The following is a 19,929-nucleotide window of genomic DNA, read 5'->3' as shown; positions in this document are numbered from 1 at the left end:
TTCATAGCGAAATTTGTTTGAATATATGTTTTGGAATGAGAAATACCAACAATACACGCAAGTGGAATTCTTCCAGCCAACTGATACAGATCTCTTGGCCATATCTTTGTGTCCAAATTAGTTAAGAAACGGGAACAGTTTTAAGTGGGCAGCCTTCTCGAATTGTTTCTTTTGCAAAACCAAAAATTGCAATATTGCGTTAGAAATATATATACAGATGAATGCATTAATGGTGCAATATCTTGAGGATTACGTGATTTTGTGGCCTTCCACAACTGTCACGTACTCGACATTTCTTTTACTATACATTTTGTGCCAATGTGTATATTGCAGATCAAGAATATGTAGCATACACTAAATTGCATTGAAGGTTTTAAGAATTCGTATGTGTTTTCTATACTCAGTCATCAAAACAAAGTAAGCAAAATTCTTGATGATAAAATCAGAACAAACAACAACAACAAGAACAATACAACAAGAAGTAACGGAGTCTATTTCTCAATCCGATTTGAACAGGAAGGGCTGTATTTTTACAAGTAGTTTATAACATGTCTGTGCAGGCATAAATACCATTTTTTTTTAAAAAATCGTTCATTTATTTGTCGTACAATCCGATTTGAACAGGAACTCCTGTAGGCTTCACCCAATCTCCAAGGAAGGGCTCAACTGTATATTTCATGGCTTCATCTTTAGTCATGCTACTCTTATAACCAGGCCATTTCACCCTAGCCCCGGTTGCTGCACCTGGCCCTTTATTTGAGTATTCTACATAATTTAATGTCTTCAGTGCGAAGTCACCTTGCCATGGCATCCATCCTTCTGGTGCTATAAGGTTTCCAATCATCGATTCCATGATAATTGTTCGCGAGTACTCCTTCCATGGCCTACCAAGGTAGCTCTTAATCTTAAACTTTACAGGCAACAATGCATAATTTGCCTTAATAATACAATTTTGTATAACTAGTCCGGTGGTTTCACGCTTATCAGCTCTTCCTTGGGCTGTGACAGAGTTTTGCTGGTTATCTAATGGCCTTCTAACAATGAGCGTGGAGTCTTGTATGATTGCAGATGCATCACCAAAAATGAAATCGATTGTGCCCAAAACTGTACAATTTGTGTAGAACTGACGATGGGTTTGAGTGTATAGTGTATCTTGGTAACCATCAATTCGGCAGTTGTAGAACACTGAACGATCGGATTGGACTCTTAGCGCCACAGCTTGGTGTTTTTCGGGACCAGCGGTGTTCTTGAAACACATGTCTCGGGCCATGAAACCGTCCCCTAGAGCAACTGCAAAGAGGAAAGCAACAGAAACAAGTTATAAATTGCAATTTGAAAAAACAATCAAAGCTATATATGTTTATTTTTACGGCACAATGAGACATTTTTTCTGGAGATTTCGATCAAGTAATCCAGGAACTTACCGAAAGTTGCCGTTTGGAATGTACGAACACCATCAACAAAATTTTTGCTCCCCGTGACAACGGTTTTCTCTGGTCCATCTCCATACATGGTAACATTCACCATCTTCTTTCCCACGGTTACCGTCTCGTCGTAAACCCCAGTCTTCACGTAAATGATGTATCTGATTTCCAAGAAACAAGAAGAAAAGAAAGGCATTGAGCACAAACACAAAGCTTGGATTATGATACGACAAGGCTCTCTGAAAAATCTAATACCGAATCACCGATTAAAATGATCACATCGAGAATAACATACCTTCCGGTGTATTTAGCAGGCATGGCAGCCAAGGCCTCACTAATGGTCTTAAATGCTCCGCTGCCATCCTTAGCGACAACAACGTTAGGCTTCAAGTCGGCAGTACCAGGAGCCTGTTGTAGAGCTCTACGGTCTTCATGGGACATCCAATTAGGACGTTTATCTTTTACAATAGTAGAAAGTTCATCATCTTCTTCTTTCCCTAGAAGGCGACGATGTGTAATCCCTGGTACTTGAAGAGCTGATAGAATTGTGGTCATCTCCGAGACAATGGCTAGAGAATTACTAGTCAATTCTTTTGCTGTTTTAAATGCCTTTTGTATATCGGATTTCAATTTCCCGTCCGGGAATCCGTCAATGCACGTCTCTTGGTAAGACATGACAGCACTTAGCCAATTATCTAAGTCATGGGTTCTTTGTGGGAGCTTTTCAATATCGTCACCACCAACGTGATCCGCGGAAGCATCCAACTCTTCAATTGCATCTCCTAGAAGAACATGGCAATCTTCGAGCGCCTTACTCTCGTCAGGATTATCCGTTTTAAATTTCGAAGACACGTTGAGAAAAGAAGTTTCGAGCTCATCAATGATAGCAAAGATTGCAGCTTTGAGAAGATCCTTAGGATGGTTAGTAGAATTTGAACTCATTATGTTACCTAGCTTACTTTCACATGTTTGTTTGAAATCGGTTGCATCGCATATCATTTTGATCCGATTTGTGGAATGGGTAACCTGTTTTGTGGTTCCAGCAGTTTCTTGCTTTTTCGTGTTATGTCCGGATCGATAAACAATGGCTACAACACAAGATGCTATAATGAGAATAAGAACTAAAACTGAGATTACCGCAACTGTAATCTTCTGTTTCAGCCTTTGTTGCTTCTCTCGTCTTCGGCGCTCCGACAAATCACCAAAGTCTTGGAAGGCCATCTTTTCAGATGATGCAGAGGGATTTCTCTCTGCTGCCTTAGATTTTTAAGCTAAGGCAGAGAGAAATCACGTTTTCTCGTCTATTTTCTTCAATCTTATTTCTGCCTCTTTCTTATGAAAGGAGATTGATACTTGGACAAACTTTCTTCAATTTTTTAAAAGTTAGTTATTTGTTGAATGAAATCAACGGATGACAAAAGGATTCTTAACCGTATATTAACCGCTTTTGGAGGGAAATCTTGTCTATTTTTTGTGAGAGGGTAATTAATAAAGATTAGTTGTTTTTCTAACAATAGCAAGTTCTTTCTTGGCCTCACAAGTATTTTTTCATGCACATGACATGACATGCCCTTATAATTCTCTTCCAAATTTCGCTTTCTTCGGAACTGAACTGAAAGAGAAATGGCAAGTGATGCATTTGGTAGTGTCTGTTCTTGATGACGGCTACGATCAGATCCAGATTAACTGGAGGTTGTATATGCCCTTTAAAAATATGCACGACTAGAAAAGAATGGATTATCATTCATTTCATGAGATTAATGCATGTTAAATTACAATTATCCAAATTAGAGAGAAAATCTTATATTTTGATTACAATAAACCGTTAGAGAATGGTATATTTGTTGAAGGTATCCATGTATCTCCCAAGGTAAAATTATAGACAGTAAAATTCACAGCCTGATCAGTATTCATCAACTTATAACCAGGCCATTGTACTCTCATACTAGTATTAGCTCCTTCTCCATGATTTTCGAATTCACCGTAATAAAGTGTACTCAATCCAACTGTTCCGTTCCATTCCAACCATCCAACTGGATCGATAACGTTATCAATGTACGACTGCATGAATACCGTCCTCGAGTATTCCTTCCAAGGTCTACCCAAAAATGTCCTGGTTGAGCTTAAGTCAGCTGCTAACTCAGGACTAGCTGTAATCGTACAATTATGGATTGAAATGCCTGTGTTCTGATTTGGGTCTGTCCTGCCTTGAGCCGTGATTGCATTTTTCTGCCTTGGCATTGGTTTCCTAGCAATTAAGTTGCAATTTTGGAAGACTGATGCAGAGTTGCCAAAGATGAAATCAACTGTGCCATACACGTCGCATTCCCTGAAAAATTGTCGAAGAGAATGAATGTAGAGAGTGTCTTGGTATCCTTCGAAGCTGCAACGGTAGAACGTGGAGAGATCAGCATTGCTTCTGACTGCCACAGCTTGGTGTTTCTCTGGCCCTGCTGTGTTTCTGAATGTTATGTCCATGGCCACAAATCCCTCCCCCGAAACAGCTACAATAAAATCAAACTTTTAAAGTTAGAAAAAATTCAATAACCACCCCATACGGTCCCCGGACAGGAATCAACAGATGATGTGCACTTACCAAATGTAGCTGAGCTGAAAGTGGTCCAACCATCAATAACGCTTCGATTTCCAGTGATAACGGTCTTATTAATACCGTCTCCGATTAACACAATGTACTTCTTATACTTGGGAATAACAACATACTCATCTTCATAAATCCCTTCAGTGATATAAACCACAAAATACCCATCTCCGTCAACAATATTCTTAGTATTATTTGGTGCAAAGGAAATAGCATCACTTATCGTCGTAAAATTCCCCGATCCATCTTTTGCAACAGTAACAGTAATATCCTCACTTACTTGCGTCCCGCCACCTTCTGTTAATTTCCTGTTGCCCTTGGTTTTTCTCATTCTCTTCATCTTCTCAATCCATTTTGGTTCTGATGAATAACAACACATCCAAGTTAGTGAATTTATTACACTCATTATTTAATATGCTTGGCTCCCAACCACATGGCCATATTAAAAGAGACTGGCATCGTCTCTGAAGCTCATTATGAGAAGTTAAATCTCAGTACTAGAATTATTGGCATCATCCAGAGAAAGCTGTCTTGTGGGGTCTAAAGTTAAGGTCAGTATACCCCCTAAGGCAAGAGTGGTTAGATATTCATAGGTCACAGATAGGGAAATATCGGTGCTATAATGAGCAAAAGCCACACTAGTGATGATCCTAAGTATGCAGCTGGTGGTGGCAAAGCTACAAAAGAAATGAGTCTGGCGTGTTTAGGCTATGTCGTTATTTGCACAACTAGCTTGCGCAACATTGTGGATAAAATTACGTTCATTACCTGAGGAATCAGAATGGAACATGCCGGCTCCCCATCCAGAGTCTACGTCGGCGTTGGTGGTGAACCGGTCTGCTGCTGGGACTTTCCCTGGTTTTCTTTTACGTTTACGAGTCAGACTCAATGCGTGACTCACCAACCCAAGTGAAACGCTATACAACTCGGTTGTATTGGAGAATGGTACATTTAACACACTGGGAATGGTGCTTCCAGAATCTTTAAGACCGTCTAAACATGTCTGCTGGTTAGTGATTATAGCACTTAAAAGTGATTGAACTCGGTCAACAAGCGCTAAAGATAATGGTGACTCGGCTGAGTTTAACTCGTTTGATATAGTATCCAAGTAATCAACACTGAGTTCAGAGAGTTGGCTACAATCGTTCAGCGCTCTTGACTCAGCTTGAGTCATATACTTGGACCGTTTCTTCTTTGATGAATTCAGAAACTGGTTTATGAGATTAGATGTTCTCCTAGCTTGTTTCTTACATTCCTTGACTGAGAATTTACCATAGTTTTCGTAAGAATCAGAGGAGGGCGAGGAATGGATGGTTGACAGGATGGAACGGCAGAGTTTAGGGTAGGGTGTTGATTTGCATGCTAAGGTACGTGATTGTGGTGGTGGGGGTGGTGGTGAAGAGTTAAAAGCAGTTGAAGGTATGAATAGTATTGCATTGGTTATTAGAAGAAGAGATAGAAAAAATATAGAGGGCATTGCCGTATAATGTGGTGGTGGTGGCGGGATTATGTTATGCCTATTGGTTTAATGGAGTATGAGATTAATGTAAATGATGAGCAAATCTATATATAGAGAGAATGTGGTGGTATGGTGCATTGGAGATGGGCAATAGATCTAGTGGAAGCGCGTGGGATATAAACGGTGGTGGTTGAAAATATGTCAGCAAATTAATTACCATGATTTCATCTACCTTTGACTAAAATGTGCATCTAACCAAATCCTCATCAATGGCTTTCATATGCATATGGTGGCTGTTATGGCACATGACAAAATCAAACAACCACTATTAAGCTTTCACAGTTCCATTCTTTGGTATCACAATAAATATCTATCTAGCCTAGTAAAAATTCAGTTTTTTGGTTAAATAGGCTCTAGATTTGAATTCCTGGATCTATAAGACATGTAAAATATGATTACGGTTCAAATAACCAAGATTCCTCTAGATACTTTTTTAATATCCAAATATTTTATAAGACCTATATTTTACAAGTCTATTGCTCACACACTTTTGACCTCCGGTGAAAATTTACAGCTCACTGCTTTTAACATTTTCTTTTCTCTTGTTTGTAGTTTTCTATCTTGACAAGAGAGTGAATATCGTGTTTTGTTTCATGTAGGTGTCTGTAGTTGGAATTGATATATACCTAATCTTACTACCTTCAGTGTAATTCATATGCAGGCCAGCAAGCCAGCTATATATAAATGTCATCACCTAGATCAAGCAACCTATATACCTAGATGGCTAGCTATTGCTATATTTAGGTTTCTTCTACAAAGTAACAAAATCAATAATTCTTTGGAACACGCACTGGGAAAATTCGGAGAGAGCTGCTGTGAACTATTTTTGGGCAGTTGAGACTAATCTTACACGAAAACCATGGGATTGTGGACACCATTTTCGACGAACAACCCTTGGATATCTAACCATGATATTTTCCACTCATTCAAATTTAGTACCATTATCTTGTTTATTGTACAATCATGCAAATATTAATCCAAATTCGACGTACACACCACAGGCATTCATTCACCGAATAGTTGTCGGAAGAGTGTTCATTAGTAGACAACGACTTGCAAGTATAAACAGTGTTACAAAAATATAAGTCAAATTGGATCCATACCTCCACCGGTCCACACGCCATTGCCAATTTGCATTGGATATATACAGTTTGTTTGTAGTACGTAAACGTAATAATGACTTGGTAATTTGGTCAAAATAATTATTTGCAAGAAATAAAATTCAACTTCTAAATTTTAGATTCTAGCTAGCAAAGCAAACTGTGTCCTACTAATGTTTAGCAAGTCAAATGATGCAGCACATTCAATGGGATATTATTAGAAGGGTTGGGCCACTACATCGATATAATTCAGTTTGGTCGCATCCTAAAGATCTCAAAATCTGCTGCCTAACTTGATCAAAGAGCTGCACAAAGTCATCACTAGTGAACCAAGGACAGAATGTGCAGAGCTGAAGTCATACATTTGCATGTGTGGAATGTAACAATCCTCACAGTAGACGCGAAAATGCTTTATACGGCCTTGCCCCCAACTTTGCCCCCGCGACATGTCATCACATTAGTGGCTCATCCAACACCAATGGACCCCTGGTTGCTCCATCACCAATAAAAAAAATGCCACATTGCGGGGGAGAATGGTGGGGGAACGAGTGGGGGTACGTAGCAGTGTCGCAGTAGACGCGTTATATACAGACATGATTGAACCCTACTGTTTAGTGTCGTAGAGACTTCCCCTCCCTCTTCTTTTTCATCTTCTGTCCATCCAAGAGCGCCCAAATTAATGGGGTTACAAAAACCCACATAAAACAAAATATTCTTTATAACTAGGTCTGTGTAGGTGTAAATAATTCACGAGTCCAAGTGGAGCAATCCTAAGTAGTGAAGCGTCGATAGCAGATGGATCGCGAAGGCAATACGTGTAAAGGTCGGAGGTGAATGAAGAGATGGCCATCGAGTATAAGAGCAATAAATGTACTGACAAAGTGATTGAAGAGAGAAGAAGAATCTGGTCAAAGTAAGACTCGGCTAAATATATCAAGGGCGACATCGACACTATTCATTAAGCAGACAATGTCGGGCAAGGGAACATCGGGAGGAAGTATTGATAGGCTCGGCTCAGAACCTCGGGATAAATCCTATTCCTAACCCGATAAGAACATCAAGATGGATGCACCACAGCTTACACTGTAACTTAGATGTATCATCGCTCAGGGTTATAAATAGAGGGCCATGTAGAGAGTTGAGAGGTAAGTAATCAGTGAGGGAAGAGAGAACACCAAAAGCTTAAGAGTGAGACTTGAGAGTTTGTAAGAAGAGACGTCCTTTGTAACCTTGAATCAAGTAATAAGATCATCCCTTTACCCACGTGGACGTAGGTAATCATACCGAACCACATATATCTTGTGTTCTTGTGCTTCTCTTATTTTTTTACTTCATTATGAGTGTGTATGCTTATCTTCGGATGTAATTGTAGGGTTTTCCGCATCTACATTCGGACGCCGACTAAGGAGACCGTGTAACAACTTTTGATACCTTGCATCAAAGCCATTAAAGAGAGATTCAAAAGCTCCTAAAAACATCTTTTGATGTTAGTTGACGTTCAGTGAAAGACTCTTATGGTTGAGAAATATGAGTTGATAGATGAGTCTTTAAAAGCTTTTTGTTCTTGTTTTTCTTTCTTTTTCGAGACTCGGTTTTGTTACTTTCATTTTCATCTAACTTTCGTCAATTTTGTAAAGTTCTGATTTAGACTCACAAAATACCGTCAATAGTCAGAGATGTTTTGCTCTCGTAAAACAAGATTCTCGTTGCATATTAATCAAACTTTTCTTTATCTTACGATTTCGAGTCAAAAAAGCTTGTGATGTATGTTTTTTGAAAACTTTCTCTATACGTCAAAACCCTTGAAATAGTTTTGATTAAGAGTTCAGATTTAAGTTTTGATCGGTTGTGTTTTCTTTTTTGAATAAATCAAGTGGTTAGAAAGATTTGAAACTCCGAAAAGAATCATCTTTACTGCTTGGTAGAATCTAGAAAAAACTCCATCTCGTTGGTCATGTTACGTCATGGGTTACTTCATCATAACAGTAGCAGCAGCAAAATTAGCTCGAAATCATTGAGTTAGGGTTTTCCAAATCTATGGCTATAAGGGGTACGATGAGCACTTTGACAATAGTCTCATCTTAACCCCGTCACAAGAGCCCTACAACATCATCACAAACCCAAAAGGAAGATAAAACTCATTTGGACAACTTGTGTTGTTGAGACACCGATAAATCGATTGACGGAGATCATCACCACAAATCTTAGTCAAGAAAGAAATTTTCCGACCGAACACGGATAATTAATGATTTCTGGCATAAAGAATGTTAGGACAAATGATGATTAATGCATACTAAAAGTACCGAAAGGGACGTAACAAAACAGTACTTCACAAGATTGTCTTATTTGTCAAAACAACCTTTTTTGCTCAGTTCAGCAAGTTGAAGTAAAAAGGAATCGTACTTGGGTGAACTTTTTCCTTTTATGAAATTCAGAGTTGTTGTACTTCGTCCTTAAATTTTTCAAAAACAGTCCAAAATGAGGCGTTGTCTATTTTATGGCGTAGGTAGGGAAGGGCGAGCTAAAGAATATCAATCATACCCGAGACGATGGAGAGTTCTTCCGGAACGGGCAGGATCCTGAGGAATCGAACTGTAACAGGAACTAGCGCGCAGGAAGGAGTAACAGACTCTCGATAACAGAACAGTCGACAGCATCAACAAGAAGAGTTCCAGGCACCAGGTGGAGGTATGGTAACTGTTGATGAGGAAGTCGACTTAGGCCAAGACGATGATCTCACCCCGAGGGAACTAAGGATCGACCCGAGTCAACTGAGGCGAGGGGAGATCATAGATGGAATGACTGCATAGGACACTGAGGAAGACGAGGAAGAACGAATGATGCAAGAAGACCGTAGACGAGCTAGGCAACGTGCAAAATATCGGATGGCTTTGGAACAAGAAGGCAAGAGGCTTAGGCGAGTGCACCTAGAATTGGGTAACACCACCCGATACATCCCACCAATCGCAACCGCTCCCTCGTAGCTCCTCCAGTGGCACCACCAGTGCGACCACCCAATATGGTAAGAAACCAAGGAAATGGGCATTCCAGTCACGAGAGCACCGACTCGACACTGCTGGCAATTTTGTCCAATCAGAGGAGACATGAAGATATGATGAGGGAATTACAGAGAAGGAACCTGGCGCTGGAGCACGAAAACTATCAACTTCGGAATCAGAGATCTGGGTCACGAGGGTCATCAAGCCGAGGAGCTTCGAGCATCCACACCCGATCAGGACAAACTCACACTCCGTCCCTGGCCCGAGGACGTGTACCCGACTCTAACCGAACCAGAAGCGGGTACGGTCCACCCTAGAATTCTTCGACCGATGAAGAAGTGCATACTGGGAGACCCGAGGGGGCGACTGAGGCTAAGCTTAATTAACTTGAGGAAATGGTTAAGAAATTGGTTGGAAGTGGCGAGGACGATAAGTTGGCAGAGGTGATTAGTGAAGCACAGAAAACTCCCTTCACCAAGGAACTTGAAAGAGCACCGTTCCCTCCAAAGTGTACACTCCTAACCTTCCCATCCAGGTTTGACGGTACCGGCGACGCAGGAGAGCACATCAATATGTATAGCATGTCCATATTACAATGGAAGAACTACGACGTAGTTATGTGTAAGTTCTTCCCAGCCAGTTTGGAAGGCGAGGCGAAAAATTAGTTCTATTGGAAGTTATGGCGTTCTAGTGGAAACATTCCTCGAAACATACATGCATAACAGTGTTTCTCGCCTAAGAGTGAACAAACTGTTTACACTGGCACGAAGGTTCAGGGAACCCTTAAGATCTCTAACGGACAGATGGAGGAAGTTGTGTACCGATATCGGGAATGTATCGGTCGATCAACAAATTTTCGGGTTCGAAAATTCTTTAGGAAAATCTGACCCTATTTGGATAGCAATGTATACTGAGAATCCGCATACATTAAGGGAGATGAGGAAGATGCAAGATCATTACATTGACTTGGAAGAGATACAAGAAGGAGCACAGGATAGAGGAGTACAAGAAGCCAGTGCGTCGGTGGAACCTGCTCCTCGAGAAGACCCAAAACGATTAGAAAAAAGGCCGATGGAACCACAGACAGGCTCGAGCAAGAAAGAATGGGTCGAGAAAGGAAAGAAACCTCGCCACGAACCAAAGACGTACATGCCCCTGAATGCACCATTGGAAGAAATATTCAAGGAAGTGGAAAAGCGAAACGACCTCAGATACCCAAAGACTAGGGGAATCCAGTTTGACGAGACAAGAAACCATCCCGAGTTCTGTCATTACCACCAATACTGAGGACACTCAACCAATAACTGCCGAGAGGTAAAAGACATTGTCCAGCATTTGATCTGAGATGGCTACTTACGACATTTTGTCAAGACAACATCGACATCGACCCAGCAGCCCGATGCTCCCGTGCATCAAGTGAGGATCAACCGAGGAACTCAGTTCACCTGCAATACCATTTCACACTCGGCGACCCAAGGATTCGACTTAGGGGGAAGTATCACTTCTAGAATCCAAAAGAGAGATCGGACGGGAAAAGAGATTCTTAGTGTAGCTAAAACCTTGCCTATGGAACCCTGGATGATGCAACCTATCACCTTCTCGACCAAGGACGTCCCATCGAATGGCCAAGCACATGGAGATCCCTTAGTAGGTACCTTACTCATCGAGGGGTGGGGGTGAAAAGGATACTGATGGACAGTGGGAGCTCAGTCGAGGTCCTATTTTACGACACGTTCAAGAGGATGGAGCTATCATATGATATTTTGATCCCCTCAACATATCGGATCTACGGCTTCAACGGTACAGTGACCGTGTCAAAGGGGGAGGTCACTCTCAGAGTCTCGGACGGACATGGATACTTGGATACACTTACCACCTTCTGCATAGTGGATGTCGTATCGCCTTATGAGGCTATCCTTGGAAGGCCTTGGATCGCGGGAATCAAAGGTGTGGCGTCGTCATACCATCAGAAATGAAGGTTCCCATCTAACCGAGGGGTTGTGGAGGTACTAGGCGACCCACAGGCTGCAAGGAAGTGCATGCAGTTAGATATTCAACAAAATGAGGAAAGACGGTCAAAACAGCGCCGAGAAAATAACAAAGCCAAAGAGACTAAAGCAGCGGAAAAGTTGGAGAAGGTGCTCTCACAGGCCATTGCGACCTACGAAACAGACAAGCAAGAAATTTTGTAGCAATCAAAGGAAGCTACGTCGGTCGAAGAATCAAAGCACAAATTCTCGGCCTTAGAGACTACCCGACAAATCAACCTAGGGACCGAGGAGGAACCTAAGGTAGTAAAAAATGGAACCTTACTATCAGACGAACAAACATAACAACTAATAGCTTTTTTAAAAGAACACCTGGATGTGTTCGCCTGGAAAATGCATGACATGGAGGGTATCGATCCGGAAGTATGCTCACGCCACCTAAGGATACACTAGTCCAGAATGAGTTGTAAATCACGCTTTTAAATGATGGATTAATTACGTTGATATGATTTTACAAACAAAATCCGTGATATAACATGAAAATAACTGGACCCACCCTTTTACATAATAAAAACGTCCTTTCAAACGTGGTAATTTTGTATGCCATGAACCCTTCACCATTGCGATATGGTGATTTCAGCCTGTGCTGTTAAAAGAAAAAAAAGAAGGCCCAAGTCCGACTCGAATATGGTCCCATCTCTATTTCTCCTCGCTCTTTTCGCTGTTTCTCCTCCTTCTCTTTGCCTCAAAAATCCTAAGAGACTCATCTCTTAACAAACCCTAACAAACTCATCTGTGTCTCGTTCTCTTCTCTCGTTGTTGTTTCTCGGACAACCAATTTCACAAGCCGAACGAGATAAGGTCCAATCAAAAAATAAAAATCGATCTTAATTCTTCATCCGTGATTTGAGAAGATAAACCCTAGAACCCAGTAAACGAAATTAATATGCTCTCATAACAAATCTATATTCTAGGTAGTTTCTTCTTCTATTTTCTAATATTTAATGTGTTTGTGATTGTCACATTTCTAATATCTTGAATTTTGATGATTTTGCAGTGAATAACTTATTTCAATGGGTTGGGTAATGATGAGAATGATTTTGATGTTACTGCTTCTTAGGTATACAACTATGATTGCATCTTCTGATTTCAATTTCTCAATTTAGGGTTTCCGTAATTTATCTGTTTTTGCTTATTTAAGGTTTAGAAATGTGGATCTGGGTACTTACTGATTTTAATTGTTTACAGTAGTGTTTCAATTTTGGTATAGGTTTCCCATTATTCTTCTTAATTATGAGGTTTCTTGGGTGGATGAAAGTTGTGCATGAGTGAGTTTTTTCTACTATTTTCCTTGTAAGTTGTTCTTGCTGTGTTAGGTTTGGTTTTATGTGTGTGGTTAGGGATCCTAATTCAGTCCTTGATAGAGGGAGTCAAGAGGGTTTATTGTAGTAGTAATTTCAAGTGGTTTTACGATGGGGAATAGTGTTTTGGAAACGTGTTTGATGTTACCATGGAGAAGTTTCGAAGTAGGCATTAAGCGTTCTAGTATGTATCCATAGTTTAGTACTTAATAAGTATGTATCAGTAGATTCAGTACTAGTGGAGTAATCTGATGTACTGATATTCTTGTTTTGATTTTTTCGTAGATTTTTGCAGCGAAAAACAGGGAGCCTTGATAGCAGATTTGTTGTTATGATGAAAATTGGGAAATGCACCTTAGGACTTCCAGGAGCTCTTAAATGTAATAATCTCTTAGTTCTCTATATATAGTTATCCATTAGTAATTGGTTGTTGATATTTTGTTGTGATTATGAATTTCTTTTAGGTTTATTTAGAGTTGGAGATTTTAAATATCATTTGGTGTTGTTTGTAGTATTTCTCAGCAGAAGGTTATCGTTGCATGCTTGTTCCTTGTGTTCGGGGTAGTAAAACTGCATGTACAGCTGAGGAGAGCAAGAAAGTCCATGCATCAGGTATATGTGTGAATTCATTTCAATAGTATCTTCTAATTTTCTGGTTTTCTAGTCCTGCTATTGTGAAGAAATTGGAAACTCATTGTAAGCTTTTTTTTACTTCATTTTTTGGGTTTTTTTCACTGAGCATTAGTGATTGAGCTGGGTCAGTGTACTTGGATCAACAGTCTTAGATGTGTTTTTGATGTTCACAAGTTTGTGTGATTTTTATTGATACAAAATTGAGTGAATGGAATCTGATACATATATTTATAATTGTTTAGTATTCAGGGAATGGACTTTACCACAGATAAGTTGATATCTCTTGTAAGAAAGTGGCAGACATTGATTGAAGACAACAGACAACTTCACCTTGAGGATGTTCTGCATTAGATTCACCATGAAGCGAGACAAACAGGTCAAGAGAACCTGTTATGCTCAATCTAGCCAGATTCTACAAGTGAAGTTATGTCTTTGGATTTCAACATTTTCTTATTATTTGATGATTGTAGCATCTGTATTGTTTTGTCAGATTTGTCGCAAGATGGTTGAAATAATGGTAAACCAGGCCTCTTCATGTGATCATAAATAATTGGTGGCAAAATTTATCCTAGTGATGATCGGAAAGGATATTGAGAAGGCTACATCAAGCATTTACCCATTGTAGAATGTGTTTATTAGGAAGGTCATGATCTTAAAGGCTCCTATGTTTGATAAAATTATGGATGCAGGTGCTATGTTATGCGATAGAGAAGAAGTACTTGGAGATGTTGCAAGAGGCGACATGATTAAGTGGCCAAAAACTTATGTAAATCTTGTAGGAGAGCTACCAAATTAGAGTGGCAAGATTAGTAGTCAGAAATTTAGTTTTAATGTTTAGCGTGCAATTTTAGGTTGATACTTGATATAATTTATCTTTCAGTTTGTAGTCAGAGATTCTATGTTTTGTATGTTATTTTGAGTATCAATATAATGTTAAATTTATCCTTAACTTCCAATTAGTTTTGTTCAACTTAAACCGTTTCATTTAATATTTAGTTGAAAGATTTGATTTAGATTCAATTAGTTTCAAATACGCCAGATCTGAATACCACTGTCTGAATCAGCAGCCTGAATGCTGACGGAGCATTTTCATTTGATGAAAATGTCTCTGTTAGGACAGACATCAACTGTTATTAAGTATAACATTCGATAACCGTGGTACTTAAAAAACAGATTATGATCGTGATTTAAAGTCACACATTTTATTCGTTGTACTTAGTGACATTCTCAATTCGTTATTTATAAAAAGTCACACCAAATAAATAACGGTTCGAATAACAGTCAAAAATCATGATAAATCATGTTTTATAACAGACTTCATTCGTTATTTATAGGGCCTTCTGGACTAGTGATAGATCCTAAATTCAGGTCGATCCGACAAAAAATGCGGAGAATAGCACCAGAGTGGCAGGCAGCGGTAGAGGCCGAGTTAAAGAAGCTACAAATAACAGGGATCATTCGGAAGGCTCAATACCCCCAGTGGATACCTAATATGGTGATAGTCCCTAAAAGAAACGGAGGGGTCAGAATTTGCATCGACTTCGGCGACTTGAACAAGGCCTGCCCGAAAGACAGTTTTCCCCTCCCTAGCATCGATCAATTGGTAGAGTCCATAGTTGGGTACAAGGCGATAAAACTGATGGATGGATACTCAGGGTATAATCAAATTCCCTTAGCACCCGAGGATCAAGAACATACGTCTTTCTTCACACCTAGGGGGATATATCGGTACACCAAAATGCCATTCGGATTGAGGAACGCCAGCGCCACTTATCAAAGGTTTGTGGAGGAAATGTTTGAGGACAAAATACATGACACCATCGAAGTGTATGTGGACGGTATGTTAGTCAAAAGAAAGGTAGCATACAATCATATTGACGATCTTAGGGACATATTTCTAACCATGAGAAAACATAAGACGCACCTGGCCAAATGCACCTTTTAGGTTACATCGATTAAGTTTCTGGGATACATAATCCCTGATAAAGGTATAGAGGCCGATCCACAAAAGATTAGGGTTGTGTTGGATATGTCGTCCCCGGTAACAATCAAAGATGTACAACGGCTGAACGGAAACTTGGCGGCACTAGGGCGATTCATCTCACGATCCTCAGACAAATGTAAGGATTTCTTCAGGACGTTAAAGAAGGGAGAAAAATCCAAATGGAGCGAGGAATGTGAGGATGCATTTCAAAAGATTAAGCTACACCTCGCAATCCTACCAGTTTTACAAGACCCGAGCCCGATGAAGTGCTTACCCTATATCTCGGGGCAACAGGTTATGCCATAAACGCAGTTTTAGTCAAGATTATGGTGACCGAGGAGAAGCCTGTGTACTTCATAAGCAAAACCATGAACCCGGTGGAGAGAAATTACACCAGAATTGAGCAACTAATACTAGCCCTAGTATTTCCAACACAAAAACTTCGAACGTACTTCCAGACCCACAGAATTCGAGTGCTTACGAAGTCCTCCATAGAATCAGTGCTCGACAATGCAGCAAGGTCAGGACGGATTTCTAAATGGAGATGAGAACAACAGTAAAGGCACAAGCAGTGTCCGACTTTCTCGCAGACTTCCCCGTAGACGATGACGAAGAAGTTGAAGATATCCCGGGCATGGAAGAAGACCGAGAAGACCCCTCCGACGTCCTTGAAACCTGCAGCCCGAAATGATGGGAAGTCTTCGTCGACGGGTCGACCAATAAAGATGGGTTGGGCCTAGGGTTATTCTTCACCACACCAAAGGGGAAGAATATGGTTCATTCTTTTAGGCTGGAGTTTAAGGAAACAAACAATGTCACCGAGTACGAAGCCGTGATACATGCTTTACGAATGATAGTGGAAATGGGGATCCACGACGTGAGACTAACCAGTGAGTCCCATCTAGTCATTAGGAAGATCACCGGGCAGTATGCCATACATGATCCATTGTTACAGAAGTATTGGGAGCTCGCCCAATTCTATATCGGCCAAATACCAAACATCAAATTCCGACATATTTGTAGGAAAGACAACCGAAAGTCAGATGCACTGGCGTATATCGCCTCTATGCTAACGGACTCAAGCATTGAGGGCATCAGAGTCATGAGAATCATGATGCCATCCGTCCCTGAGCCAGTAGCCGCAAGAGCATATGTAACGGTAACTACAGCTAATAAATACGAGATCGGCGATTGGCGTAAACCCATTCACCAATATTTGGAAACGGGAGAATTGCCTAAAGGACGGCCCGAGATCAACAAAATTAAAAGCAAAGCAGCGGCATACGAACTACGAGACAGTGTTCTGTATAGCAAATCCTACCTAGGAACAGTGTGGTCCATATCGGGGATATTTCGGATATCGGCCTTGGAGCGGTAGGATAGGCATTGTATCGGCGATACGATATCTTGGCGATAATATCGTCCGATATTAGCCGTATCGACTGATATATCGGGGATATTTCGTGATCCTATTTTTCTTGATGAGCATGATGAAAATGATGAATGGTTGGATCCACAGAACTTGGAAGACTTTGCGGTAGAATGTGATAATGTAACTTTGGATGATTTGCAAGATATTCTTGGTGAAGAAAGTCGACCAGTTGGTAGTAGAGGTGCATGTAGCTCTCGAAGTAAGTCTACTTACCCAACCGACTCTGAGTATGATGGATATGATAATGATCAATTGATGTTAGACACAGATTATGGATTACTTGATGAAGCTAATGGAGTTACTGAAGATGATGATATCTATAGTGGCTCGTATGATTTAAAATAAGACTGTAATATCCTTGTTTAGTTACCATTTTAGGCAGTAAACTTTTAAGTTGTTGAAGTTACTCTCCTGTTTCTAGTTAGAACTTGTTTATTTATCATTTTAGATAGTCAACTTTAAAGTTATTGAAGTTACTCTTGTGTTTTTTTGATAAAATTGATGGTAGCTATAAAATTATAGTTTCTAAATTTGGAACCGATATTTGACTATAATATCCCCGATATAAAGTCGTACCAATGTATCGGTCTTGGCCGAGATAAACCGATATCCGATATTAACTACATTGCCTAGGACTACTATTGAAGTGCCTAAGCAAAGAAGAAGGAGACTCAATCCTGAATGAACTACATTATGTTGTGGCGGGGAATCACAGCTCGGGTCGAAGTCTGGCAGCCCGAGCTAAGACCATGGGATATTTCTGGCCATACATGAATTATGACGCAAACACATGGCATTAATCTGCGATGAATGCCAAAAATTTGGAAAAAAGATACATGCACCTGCAGTAACTTTGAACTCGGTAATCAGCCCCTGGCCCTTTGCCAAGTGAAGGATCGATATCATGGGACCCTTACACGTCGGGTCGGGGCAGGGAAAATACTTGATCGTGGCCATTGACTACTTCACCAAATGGGTGGAAGCGGCACCTCTAAGTAACATTTGATATAAAGATGTCTTTCGCTTCATCTGGGAGCACATTATCTGTCGTTTTGGCGTGCCGGCGGCAATTGTCTCGTACAATGGAAAAAAACTCCAAGGAAAGAACATCGACATGTTGTTTAACACCTATAACATCCGCAAAAGCAAGGCTACGCCTATTTACCCGCAAAGTAATGGGAAAGACGAGATCACAAACAAAACCATAGCCGACAACCTAAAGAAGAAGTTGGATGGAGAATATGGCGAGTGGTGCGAGGAGCTCTACAATGTTCTATGGGAATATAGGACCACCCGCTGGGGCGCAACAGGCTTATCACCCTTCATGCTAACATATGGGACCGAAGCTATCCTCCCAACTGAGGAAATGATACCTACTACAAGGACTAAGGCGTGGAGAAGGAACATCTCGACATACCTCATTTTGGCTAAGCTGGATGATTTAGAAGAAACTAGAGAAATGGCCCTACAAAAAATGGAGAACTACCAAAGGAGGTTACAACGTGAATACAACAAATGGGTTCGACCGAGAGAATTTCAACTTGGAAAATTGGTATTGAAGGAGCTACCAGTTATGAACGAGATAAGAAGGGTGGGAAGTTGGCGGCAAGATGGGGCGGACCCTACACTATAGTGGAAAAAGTCGGCGAAGGAGCGTATAAGATATTGAAACCAGACGGAACACCCGAGCCGAGACCGTGGAACACCCAACATCTGAAGCTATATCACCCATGAGAGGTGTATCAACAGGTATGATATTCTGTCATTTATTTCCTTAAAAATCCACGTGGGGTAGGGAATGTGACAATTGCGTCTAATGGTAATTCGTACTCGGGGCGACGGCAGTGTGCAAGTGCCGAGGTGACTTACACTCGAATGGACATTCGTACTCGGGGCGATGGCAGTGTGCAAGTGTTGAGGTGTCTTACACTCGACGGGCTATTCGAACTCGGGGCAGTGGCAGTGTGCAAGTGCCGAAGTAGTCTAAGGGCCCTGGTGGTTGGAAACCAGTGGCCGATTATCGGGGCATCAGTACCCGATAGTCGAGCATACAACATTGCTCCCATCGCAAGTAGCTAAAATCACTTGCCCAAGCTAGTTAATTGATAACTTCTTGGGGTATCGATCCAATAAAACCTAGGAATGACCGAATACCCTACCACTAGATCTAAATGACGGTGATGAGATACCTCAATCGGGACATGGCATTGGGCCCGATGACCCTCGTTGTTGAGTGTGTTCGACAGAAATGGACTTTATACTAACTAGTTCAACCACTTTCATGCAGGAAAACGTCGACATGCTTTGACAAAACAACGAAAGATAATCGTAACAACAAGCATGAAAATGTCAGAAGTTCAGTAAACAAACTGTTTGCCGACGCAGCACCGCTTAAAAAGAAAATGTTATATAAAATAAGGATGTTCAAACGATTTATAGCCCAACATAAGGAGCATAATAATGGCGCAACACTACAAAAGATCTACTCAGGCCTTTGGCGGAACTGATCCCGAACCAACCTTCTTAGCAGCAGCATCAGCTCGCTTCTTATCCATGACTTCCTTCACACCTTCTTTGACCTTGATGATAAGCTCAGTATTGAACTTCTCTTTCTCGGCCGCAAGATCCTGAGTCAATTAAAGATATGCCGCCTAGACAATGGCTACCTGCCCGAGTAGATGGGTCTTTCTCGCCTTTAACCGAGCAACTTCCTCCTCCAACGACTTCGTTTTTCCTTGTTCAACTACGAATAAGAAAAACGATTAGTAACAGGGGCACCAAAATCACAACACCAAAACACGAGGAAACAACACACAATATGGTCTACAACACCTTCTATCAAAGGAAAAACTACTTTAACGGTCTCCTCGGATTTAAGTAGACTACACTC

The 19,929-nt window shown here is 40.7% G+C and overlaps 3 protein-coding genes and 1 long non-coding RNA gene across 6 annotated transcripts; 2 read left to right on the top strand and 2 right to left on the bottom strand.

The window, feature by feature from the left end:
- Positions 1-407: 407 nt before the first annotated feature.
- On the bottom strand, positions 408-2,794 carry LOC113340232 (pectinesterase-like). The gene is made up of 3 exons (XM_026585441.1): positions 1,720-2,794; positions 1,425-1,585; positions 408-1,290 (listed from the first exon to the last, which is right to left on the bottom strand). The coding sequence occupies exons 1-3, from the start codon at positions 2,643-2,645 to the stop codon at positions 596-598; spliced, it is 1,782 nt and encodes a 593-aa protein (XP_026441226.1). The 5' UTR covers positions 2,646-2,794; the 3' UTR covers positions 408-595.
- Positions 2,795-3,147: 353 nt separating this feature from the next.
- Positions 3,148-5,563, bottom strand: LOC113340323 (pectinesterase-like). Its single transcript, XM_026585530.1, has 3 exons — positions 4,792-5,563; positions 4,021-4,383; positions 3,148-3,928 (listed from the first exon to the last, which is right to left on the bottom strand). The coding sequence occupies exons 1-3, from the start codon at positions 5,498-5,500 to the stop codon at positions 3,237-3,239; spliced, it is 1,764 nt and encodes a 587-aa protein (XP_026441315.1). The 5' UTR covers positions 5,501-5,563; the 3' UTR covers positions 3,148-3,236.
- Positions 5,564-12,341: 6,778 nt separating this feature from the next.
- LOC113339816 lies at positions 12,342-14,572 on the top strand. 3 transcript variants are annotated; one of them, XR_003355142.1, is made up of 6 exons: positions 12,342-12,603; positions 12,687-12,749; positions 13,276-13,370; positions 13,503-13,602; positions 13,866-13,999; positions 14,114-14,572. It is a non-coding gene; the product is annotated as an uncharacterized LOC113339816 (long non-coding RNA). The 3 variants fall into 3 exon arrangements; XR_003355143.1 differs by having other exon boundaries at positions 12,343-12,603; positions 13,873-14,572; XR_003355144.1 differs by having other exon boundaries at positions 12,344-12,603; positions 13,866-14,572.
- A 3,581-nt stretch (positions 14,573-18,153) lies between these two features.
- LOC113339600 lies at positions 18,154-18,672 on the top strand. Its single transcript, XM_026584841.1, has one exon. It carries the CDS (start codon positions 18,154-18,156, stop codon positions 18,670-18,672), a length of 519 nt encoding a protein of 172 aa, XP_026440626.1.
- Positions 18,673-19,929: the final 1,257 nt, after the last annotated feature.

The sequence above is a fragment of the Papaver somniferum genome, unplaced genomic scaffold, assembly GCF_003573695.1.
Source record: "Papaver somniferum cultivar HN1 unplaced genomic scaffold, ASM357369v1 unplaced-scaffold_21, whole genome shotgun sequence".
Taxonomy (NCBI): domain Eukaryota; kingdom Viridiplantae; phylum Streptophyta; class Magnoliopsida; order Ranunculales; family Papaveraceae; genus Papaver; species Papaver somniferum.
Note: the sequence above shows the minus strand (reverse complement) of the source record. Positions and strands in the feature narration are given on the sequence as shown.